The sequence below is a fragment of the Orycteropus afer genome, unplaced genomic scaffold (assembly GCF_000298275.1).
Source record: "Orycteropus afer afer isolate SDZICR_OR568_19922 unplaced genomic scaffold, OryAfe1.0 scaffold00153, whole genome shotgun sequence".
Classification (NCBI taxonomy): domain Eukaryota; kingdom Metazoa; phylum Chordata; class Mammalia; order Tubulidentata; family Orycteropodidae; genus Orycteropus; species Orycteropus afer.
In genome coordinates, this window is record NW_006921740.1 from 3,965,142 (window position 1) to 3,976,505 (window position 11,364).

The following is an 11,364-nucleotide window of genomic DNA, read 5'->3' on the forward strand; positions in this document are numbered from 1 at the left end:
AAAAGTACCCAAGATCTCAGTAAGGCCCAAAACAGTTTGGGAACAATGATAGAGTGAAAGAATAACTGTAGAGAATAAACATTCTCTCCTATAAATCAATGAAATAAATCAATGATGAATTCAGGAGGAGACTCCTACCAAGTTAGGAATGGAGGAGCCCTGGTGGTACAGTGGTTAAAGAGCTTAGCTATTAACTGAAAGGTCAATGGTTCTAATGCAGCAGCCACCATGGGAGAAAGATGTAGCAGTCTGCTTTCATAAAGATTCACAGTCTTGGAAACCCTATGGAGCAGTTCTACTCTGTCCTATAGGGTTGCTATGAGTTGGACTGACTAATGGCAATGTGTTTGCTTTACTAGTTTAGGACCAGGGGTAGGTGGGGGAGCTCTGGTGGCATAGTGCCTAAGGCATTTGACTGGTAATCAGAAGACTGGCAGTTCAAACCCACCAGCCACTCCTTGGAAGGAAGACTGGGAAATCTACAGAATCAACTCGACTCAACTCAACAGCAGTGAATTTGGTTTTTTAGTGATGGATGGGTAAGGGAGGGTAAACCACTAGTTAGAGGGCAGATGCATGTTAACTCAAGTGAAGGAAAAATAAATAAAATTGGTCCTGGATTACATAATGAAATAAATTAGAATTGAGCTTATCCAAAAAGGAATAGAGTTTAGACAGGAAGAATAAAGAAGAATAGGAATTTTAGGAACAGAGAAAGAGTATGAAACAAAGTTGGATGCCCAAATGAATAAAGTATGTCTGGAGGTAGTGGTTGAAGACCATGAAATACCAAGAGAGATGGTTGGAGAGGTTGGCTAAAATTCTAAAGTAGAAGATAATTTTTATCTTGAGGTAGGAACCAGTAGTATGGCTTTTAAGCAACAGTATTATTGTAGGAAAATTAATCTGGGAGCATACAAGACAAGACCAGAAGTGAGAGGACAACCTTATATTTCAAGGAAGTAAACTTTCATGGTATTTATTATAGAAGTTTTCACATGTTATTTTTAGAAACAAATTTTTAAAATAGCATCATTACCTTCTAGCTTGAGATTTATCCCTCCACATTCTATAATTCCAATGAATTTGCCTTCTATCTGACCATTTTTATAAACAAAAATTGTTGGTAAACAATTATCATGGTAATGTTGAATACAGCTGTTCACAATGGCTTTAACAAATTTAGTTTCTGGAAACTTTCTTGCTAGGAGACTAAGATGTTGGTTCACCAGTAAACACATTGGGATGCTAAAAAGACAAAATAGTAGACATGATAATTTTAAAACACAGGCTATTTATCTCATCCTAATAAAATAACTGAAAATCTCTATGGCAAAAAAAAAAAAAAAAAAATCGTTAGTACCTTTATTATAAAAGTATATTATTATTATCTTCTATCTTTATCTCTAGGAGCTCTCGTAGCATAGTGCCTAAGGCATTTGACTGTTAACCAAAAGGCTGGTGGTTCAAACCCACCAGCCACTCCTTGGAAGGAAGATGGGGCAATATACTTCCATAGTGATACAGCCTTGGAAACCCAAGGAAGGGTCGCTATGAGTCAAATCCGACTCGGTGGCAGTGAGTTTGGTTTTGGTTTGGTATCTTTCTTTATCTCTAGTAATGCTGAACCAGAGTCCTCTGATTTGTATTGGAAACACCATTATAGTCTGAGAATGCAACTTGCTGCAGTGGGAATTTGATGCCTAACGAATTCAATCAATTCCCAGTCTTTATAGTACACATAGGAAAAAACAAAACAAAACAGGAAACTTCTAGGGAGTCCTTGGCAGTTCCAAGTTGAGACAAGGGATCACAAATCTTGTCACCATCATGGTCTGATGTCCACGTAGTCCCAAAGTTCCTTGACTTTCCTGACTCCAATAAACTATACCCATGTTTTTAATATCCCACTCACATGCCACACTTTGGTCCCCACTATCCAGAGCTATTCCTCTTCAAAAATTTAAAATTGACTGAAAGTGCGACCAAACCTCAATCTTTTTTTGCTCTATTACTTAACTCCCATTACATCCATTCTTCAACTGAAAGTACTCTAGTCCCTTTTTACCCAGTCTACCACTCACAGCTTTCTCAAACTGTTTCTAGGCTAATCCCTTCACCTCTAATGTACTCTCATTCTTTCCATTTCCTATGGGACTTTCTCTGTTGGTTATTCTGCTTCTCTCTTTGCTATTTTCTCAATCTTTTCTTCTCCAAAGTTTCCTTTCTCCATCTTATATAACATTTTCAAATTACTCAGTCTTTAAAATGTTCCCTTATAACTCTGTGTATCCTTCTAACACCAACCCTCTCTTTTTTTATTCATAGCCCAGATTACAAAAATAATAATAAAAGTTGCTATGTCTGTTAGCAAATTGAAATCACTTATTGATGAAGATTAAAGACAGTCTTCAGTATGGGTTACACCTTAACATAAAAGGAAAATCCTTACAACTGGACCAATAAGCAACATCATGATAAATGGAGAAAAGATTGAAATTGTCAAGGATTTCATTTCACTTGGATCCACAATCAACACCCATGGAAGCAGCAGTCAAGAAAGCAAATGATGTATTGCCCTGGGCAAATCTGCTGCAAAAGACCTCTTTAAAGTGTTTAAGAGCAAAGATATCATTTTGAAGACTAACATGTGCCTAACCCAAGCCATGGTGTTTTCAATCATCTCATATGCATGTGAGAGCTGGACAATGAACAAGAAGGACTGCAGAAGAATCGATGCATTTGAATTGTGGTGTTGACAAAGAATACAGAATCTTCCAAGGACTGCTAGAAAAACAAATAAATTTGTCTTGGGTGGGTGTTGCTAATTGAGTGGGTTGTAGCAGAAGAGCACCTGGTCTTGGGGATCAAAAAAAAAGGCAAGGGAAGAGGAAGAAAATAAAGTACAGGGGAGCAGTGATGAGAAGAACTAAGCAGAGAGAGAAAGAAAAAGCAGCACAGCACTGGCAGTGGGGGAAGTTTGACCGCCCTCGGGTGGGTGAGGGTGAGGGTGTCTGTGCCTCTGGTCACCAGGAAGTTGTTCTAGGTAAATGGAGGTTTAACCTCTCTGGTTGCCTGAGCTGGTTATCTAGTTCAGGCTCCAATCAGAACACCGCTTGCAATATTTCAAAATGGCTGCACTGTGCTGGTTGGCAGTTTACTGCTCCTTGTTCACTTTTTTCATTCAGTCTCTTCCTCTTACTGTGTTTTTTTTTTTTTTTTTTTTTTTTTTTTTTTTTTTTTTTTTTTTTTTTTTTTTTTTTTTTTTTTTTGATCTACTTTATCCTTTCCTATGAAGCTCTAGGTTCAAGGATTGTTATCCATAACTGTTTCCCTAGCCTTGTTATAGAAGTCTGCCTAGTCTGCTATACTGGATCCTCCTCCCAAATCTATCCTTGAGATGGTCTCAAATTCAGGTGGATATACTCAAGGTCATATCAACTCCCATGGGTGCAGCAATGAAGAAATCAAATAACATACTGCATTGCTGCAAAAGACTTCTTTAAAGTGTTAGAGATTAAAGATGTCACTTACTAACTTATGTGTGCCTGACCCAAACCATCATCTCATATGTATGCCAAAGTTAGACAATAAATAAGGAAGACAGAAGAAGAATTGGTGCCTTTGCTATGTTGTTTTGGCAAAAAAATATTGAATCTACCATGGACTGCCAGAAGAGTAAACAAATCTTTGTGGAGGATGTCTAGCTAGAATGCTTTTTAGAAGCAAGAATGACAAGACTTTGTTTCACATACTTTGGACATGTTCTCAGGAGGGACCATTCCCTGGAGAAGGACATCATGCTTGGTAAAATAGAGAGTCAGAGAAAAAGAAAAAGACCCTCAGTGAGATGCATTGGCACAGTGGTTGTAAGAGTGGGCTCAAACATAGCAACAATTGGATGGTGCAGGACTGGGAAGTGTTTCATTCTGTTGTACATAGGATCACTGTGAGTCAGAACCAGCTCGACAGAACCTAACAGCAATGACATACGCAAGTTTGTGCTATGGCTCTTGTGAACTTGTTTTAATTTTCTACAGCTTCATTTTGAACTTGCATATAAGCAACGGTCTGTTGCACTGTCAACTCCTTACCTTTTTCTGACTGATAATATTGAGCTTCTCCAGCATCTCTTTCCACAGATGTAGTCAATTTGATTTCTGTGTATTCCATCTAGTGATGTCTATATGTATATTTACCATTTAGGTTGTTGAAAAAAGGTATTTGCAATGAGTCACTGGTCTTGAGAAATCCTATCATGCAATATCCAGCTTCGTTTCTAACACCAATGTCATATTTTCCAACTACCAATCATTCTTTGCTTCCAATTTTTGCTTTCCAATCATCAGTGATTATCAATGCATTTTAGATGCCTATTTGATCAATTTAAGACTGCACATGTTGGTAGAAATCTTCAATTTCTTCATCTTTGGCATTAGTGGTTGATTCGTAAATTTGAATAATAGTTGTATTAATTAGTCTTCCTTGTAGTTATATGGATATTATCCTATCACTGACATAATTTACTTCAGGATAAATTTTGAAATGCTCTTTTGACAATGAATGTGACACCATTCCTCTTTAATTTGTTATTCCCCACATAGTAGACCATACAATTTTCTAATAGAAAATGGCCAAACCCAGGCCATTTCAGCTCACTAATGCCTAGGACATAAATCTTTAAGCATTCCAGTTCACTTTTGATAACTTCAAATATTCCTAGATTCATACTTCATACATTCCATGTTCTGATTATTGATGGATATTTGCAATTGTTTCTTCTCATTTTGAGTTGTACCATATCAGCAAATGAACATCCCCAAATCTTCCTCCATCCATGTTGTTATGGTCAGCTCTTTACGGAGGCACTTCTTCCCCAGTCTTATTTTTGAGTGCCTTCCAGCCCAAGGGGCTCATCTTCCAGCATTCTTTCAATGTTCTGCTGCTGTTCATAAGGTTTTCACTGGCCAGTTTTTCTAGAAGTAGATCACCAGGTCCTTCTTCCTAGTCTGTCTTTGTCTGGAAGCTCTGTTGAAACCTGTCCAATATAGATGACCCTACTAGTATTTAAAACACTGGTGGCATAGCTTCCAGCCTCTCAGCAACATACAAGCCACCACAGTATGTATGACAGACTGACAGACAAGTGGTGGCCCATAAATAGTACAACCTAGGAAACCCTATGGGACAGTTTCATTCTGTCAAATGGGGTCACTATTAGTCATATTAAGTGGTTGAAGGCAACTCAACAGTACCTAACAACAACAATAACAAATCTAGAAACCTGTCTTTTAGGGGGTGGCCCACATGAAGACCAAAACCAGACCTACAGCATCAAGTTAATTCTGACTCATAGTGATTCTGTAGCTACTAAAAAATAATACTAGTAATTCATATACTGCTTAAATATTAGTTGTCCTTACAAAGCAATGATATAATTGACATTTTAAGTTCAAATTTTCCTCAATAGATAAAATGAATCAATTAATATACAATTCCAAGAATTTTTATCATTACTGTCAAATAAGAAATGAGTATGACAGACACTTGTGGGTTAAGTGGGTAGGAAGATATGAATGGCAGAAGTGAGGCAGACATTGGTGGTGACAGTGAAAAGTATGGAATTAAGAGAGTATGGCATTTACTCAGCCATAAAGAGAAATGAAGTCTGGATACATGCCACAGCATGCATGAACCTTGAAAACATTATGCTGAGTGAAATTAGTCACAAAAGGACGAATACTGTATGATCTCACTTAAATGAAATAAGCAAATATATAAAAACCACAGATTATTAGTGGTTGAGGAATGAGGAAGGAGGAAAAGAGGAAGGGGAAATTGAGTTTATGTTAATGGTGATGGAATAATTCAGAAACATATTGGTTGTACACATGAATATTGTTGTTGTTATGTGCCCTCGAGTCGACCCCGACTCATAGTGACCCCTCCTTGGGTTTCCGAGGTGGTATCACTACAGAAGTAGATTGCCCAATCTTCCTTCCAAGGAGTGGCTGGTGGGTATGAACCACCAGCCTTCTGGTTAGCAGTCAAGTGCCTTAGGCACTATGCTACCAGAGCTCCCATACACATGAATAATGTAATCATTATCACTGAATTATATATGTAGAAGTTGTTGAACCGTCAAATATTTTGCTGTGTTGCAGTGCAGGGAGAAAGTGGTTACCTGAAAACAGTTCTGACAACAAGGAGTAGGGGAATAGATGTGGTGTTGGTGTTCAGAGACCCGAATGGTTAACCACAGAGGAACCATAAAATATAAGAGATCTTTGACAAAGGAAATAAGTAAAGGGCCTAATTATGGCATTCAGAGTTCAAAGTAAGGAGTTGGGAATAGGAATAATGTTGCTGTTGTTGTTGTTAGGTGCTGTCAAATCAGCTCCAACCCATAGCAACCCTATGTACAACAGAGTGAAACACTGCCTGGTCCTGTGCCAGCCCCACAATCCTTGCTATACCTGAGCCCATCATTGCAGCCACTGTGTCAATCTATCGCATTGAAGGCTTTTCCCTTTCTTACTGATTCTCCATTTTACCAAGCATGATATCCTTCTCCAGGGAATGGTCCCTCCCTTCTGACAACATGAATCCAAAGAGCATTCTGGCTGCACTTCTTCCAGGACAGATTTTTTTCCTTCTTCTGGCACTGCATGGCACTTTCATTATTCTTCTCCAACACCACAACTCAAAAGCATCAATCATCCTTATTCACTGTCCAGCTTTCACATGCAGATGTAATTAGGGACTTAGTGTCAGTTTTGTTGGGTGATTGAAAATACCATGGCTGGGTTAGGCATACCTTAGTCTTCAAAGAGACATCTTTACTTGTCACCACTTTAAAGAGGTCTTTTGCAACATATGTGTCCAATGAAATATGTTGTCTGATTTCTTGACCGCTGCTTCCATTGGTGTTGATTGTGGAACCAACTAATACGAATCTGTGACAACTTCAATCTTTTCTCCATTTATCGTGATGATGCTTATTGGTCCAGTTGTGAGGATTTTCATTTTCTTTATGTTAAGGTGCAATCCCTACTGCAGACTGTAGTCTTTACTCTTCATCAGTAAGTGCTTCAAGTCATCTTCACTTTCAGCAAGCAGGGTTGTCACCTGCATATCGCAGGTTGTTAAAGACTCTTCCTCCAATCCTGATGTTGCATTCTTCTTCATATAGTCCAGCTTCTTGGATTATTTGTTCAGCATACAGATTGAATAAATATAGTGAATGGATACAACCCTGACACATTCCCTTCCTGATTTTAAACCATGCGGTATCCCCTTGTTCTGTTTGAACCATAGCCTCCTGGTCTATGTACAGGCTCCTCATGAGCACAATGAAGTGTTCTGGAATTCCAATTCTTCTTAATGTTATCCATAATTTGTTATGATCCACACATTCAAATGCTTTTGCATAATAAATAAAACACAAATAATCATCTTTCTGGTATTCTTTGCTTTCAGCCAAGACCCATTTGACATTAGCAATGATGTCCTTTGTTCCATGTCCTCTTCTGAATCCATCTTGCATTTCTGGAAGTTCTCTGTCAATATACTGCTGCAACCATTTTTGAATTATCTTCAGCAAGATTTTACTTGCATGTGATATTAATGATATTGTTTGATAATTCCACATTCTGTGGAATCACCTTTCTTTGGAATGGGTACGGATACGGATCTCTTCCAGTCAGTTGGCCAGGTAGCTGTATGGTAGTGGTAAGTCTACCTTAATCAGCTTTGTAAGGAGTAGCTAGCTATTCCAAAAAAGGCAGCAGAACAGGAGAAAAGCAGACTGTAGATGACAGAGTGGTTCATGAGGATATGTGGAAGCACTTTCTGGGACTCTAGGAAATAACTGGGATGAGGGGGACTTTGCCAAGGATTAAAGAATCTTCCCTAGAAGTAAGAACAGCCTATTTGCAGAGCTCCTATTAACATGATATATTCATGTACAATGCATGGCACCTTGTTTAAAATCACATGAATTGATAAAAGACATTTTGAAGTTAATTGGGAAATATGAGTAAGGACTAGGTATTAGATGTAATTAGGGCCTTAGTGTCAATTTTGTTGGGTGTGAAAATGCTATTTTCATTATGAAAAAGAATATCCTTTTTTTTGGAGATACATATTGCAATATATTGGACTAAAACATACTGTGTATAATTTGCTTTGAAATGGTTCTGCAAATATATACAAACATAAATAAATATGGCAAAATATTAATTGTTAAATCTAGGTGGTAGGTACTTGGGGGTTCTCATTTTATCCTTCTTTCTACTTTTCTGTCTATTTCAAACTTTCCATAATAAAAAGGATTTTATTAATGGCCAAAGAGTGTTTATTTTTCTAAGAAGTGTGGCATATTCTTTAAATTAGAAATGAAAATAATTTTAAATACCTAATTTAATTCCTAAGGAGCTCTGGTAGAGTAGTCCCCAAGGCATTTGACTGCTGAGCAGAAGGCTGGCAGTTCAAACCAACCAGCCACTCCTCAGAAGGAAAACTGGGCAATCTACTTCAGTAAAGATTTACCACCTCGGAAACCCAAAGGGGGTCTCTATGAGTCAGAATCGCCTTGATGGCAGTGAGTTTGTTTTTTTAAAAAAATTTAATTCTTGAAGTCAATGAATGTCAAAAACTCTGAATATGTGTATGTATATATATATATGTTTTCTCATTATATGCTTTATTGTTGTTGTTACATACTGTCAAGTCGGACCCAACTCACAGCGACCCCTCCTTGGGTTTCCGTGGCAGTATCACTATGGAAATAGATTGCCTAACCTTCCTTCTGAGGAGTGGTTGGTAGGTTTGAACCACCAGCCCTCAGGTTAGCAGTCAAGTGCCATAGGCGCTACGTACCAGATTTCCTATATGCTTTATAGAATCTTAAAATCAGAAATACGTATTTTAAAACAGTATATAACATTTTGAGAAAATGCTATTGTAATTACCTTGTTCTGTATAGATGAATTATAACCCAAACATCTTTTTCTGCATTTGTGACTTCTTTCACATACTGATTTCCTGAAATTTCTCTTAATTCCCCAAATTTTTGTTTTTTCTTAAGGGCTTTCCATTCCTGCAACCGCTTTTCTCTAATTGAAAAATGAAATTAAATTAAAAGCTGTTATATTCTTTCTTTCTTTTTTTTTTTTTAATTTTTCTTTTTAATCAGTCATCTTTAATCAGCCTAGTTGCTGCAGCATAACATCTCTTACATTCCTTTCAGCCATTACAAGTAACCGCCAAAATAACAATCTAAGAATGAAAAGTTTCACTTCCCAGGCCTCTTCCTTCTTTCTCTTATACAGTCTCATGCTTCCATGAATTTGGAGCCATTGCAATGAATCCTACTCCTGACCTCAACTGCAAAAAGAACATGGAGGTGGGGGTGATTATGAAAGATAATCATCATCAGTAACATCAGCCCAAGGCTGATTTCTATGAGAAAGAAGTCACACATGCTGCCACCTTCCAACCTTTTTTTGTTTTTTAAATTGTGTTTTAGGTGAAAGTTTACAGAGAAAATTCAATTTCCGTACAAGAGTCCATTCTTACTTTGTTTCATGACATTGATTGGAATCTCCATAATGTAAAAGCTCTCATCCCATTTCCCGCCCCCCCCCATGGTAACTTTTTCCCTATGTCTTTCTTTCCTATGCATTCCCGCCCTCTGAGCTGTCTCCCTGTGCAAATACTACCCTTCTGATCTCCCATGGTTGATTGTTCTAAAGAGTGTACCTACCTGATGAAATGTTCACCTTATATGCCTGTCCATGGTTTGGCTGGAAGCCACAGGAATGAGTTCAATTCTAGGCCCAAAGAATGACTAGGGGCCATAGTCTTGGGGATTTTACCCATCTTTATCAGACCAGTAAGCTTGGTCTTTTTTATGGTTTTGAGTTTTGTTCCATCTTTTTCTCCCACGCTATCTAGGATCTCCTACACTGATCCCTGTCCAAGTGGTTGACAGTGGTAGCCAGGTACCATCTTGTTCTTCTGGTCTCAGGATCATATAAACTGAGGTTTGCAATGGTCCACTAATCCCTTGGATGAATTCTTTCCTTGTGTTTTTTGGTATTCCTCATTCTTCTTTGCTCCGGACAAGGAAAGACCAATTTTGTTGCATTTTAGATGGCCTCTTTCTTGCAAGCTTTTAAGACCCTAGTCATTACTTCCCAAAGTAGGATGTAGAACAATGTTTATGTGTAATATTTTATGTCAATTTAAAAGCTGTTATATCTCTATCTCTATCTATCTATCTATCATCTATCTATCTATCTATCTATCTATCTATCTATCTATCTATCTATCTATATCTCTCTATATATATTAAATGGGAACTCTGGTAGCATAGTGCCTAAGCCACTTGACTGCTAACCCGAAGGCTGGCAGTTCAAACCCACCAGCCACTCCTCGGAAGGAAGGTTGGGCAATCTACCTCCGTAGTGATACTGCCTCGGAAACCCAAGGAGGGGTCGCTATGAGTCGGATCCTACTCAATGGCAGTGAGCCTGTTTGTTTGTTTTTTCTTTTTAATAGAGCATTTAAGGAACTCTGGTGGTGTAGGCATATGATTGCTAACCAGAAGGTTGATGGTTCACACCCACCAGTTACTCCGTGGAAGGAAGACTGGGCAATCTACTTCCATAAAGATTTACTGCCTCGGTAATCCAAAGGCGGTCACTATGAGTCAGAATTGACTTGATGGCAGTGAGTGTTGTTTTTGGTATAGAGAGTTTATTCATACATAGGTTAAATACTTGGTAAGGAAGAATATCCATAATAACAGTTGTTAACATTTATTGAGTGCTTACTATGCTGCCAGAGAATGTTTTAATGCATTACATTAACTAATTTAATATTTGCAAAAAAAAAGTTAGTTCTACTACTATGCCTATTTTACATGCTCATAACTACCATGCTAAATTTATCTTCAGTCCAAAGCCTTTGTGAATAAATGAAATTACTTGTTATAAAAATAAATAAGTACTAGAGGAGAGTGATTAAGAATTTAGGCTAAACTGGGTTCAAATGCCAGCTCCACCACTCACTAGCTCTATGACCACAGGCAAGTTATTTAATCTCTCTAAGCTTCTGTTTTCCCCTTCCATAAACAAGGATAACACTAATAGTAAGACCTACATGTGTGGGACTGTTGGTGACTAAATTATATAATACAAGTAAATTTCTTAACAGAGTACCTGATACATAGTGAGCATTCAATAAATGTTAGCTATTTATTCTTAGTTATCATTCATCCATTGTTGTTAGCTGCCATCAACTTGGCCTCTGACTCATGTTGTTGTTGTTATGTACCGTGGAGTTGGACCTGACTCATAG

General features: G+C 37.8%; 1 protein-coding gene across 1 annotated transcript in view; it reads right to left on the reverse strand.

Annotated features, from left to right (window-relative positions):
• The window catches only part of LOC103201525 (phosducin-like protein 2), a 93,236-nt gene that overhangs the window by 10,577 nt on the left and 71,295 nt on the right, over positions 1–11,364 (reverse strand). The window contains exons 7-8 of the mRNA XM_007946231.2: positions 8,973–9,116; positions 1,040–1,248 (exon numbers count right to left, since the gene is read on the reverse strand). Of these exons, the coding sequence (XP_007944422.1) occupies positions 1,040–1,248; positions 8,973–9,116 (353 nt within the window). The remainder of the gene's footprint in view (positions 1–1,039; positions 1,249–8,972; positions 9,117–11,364) is intronic.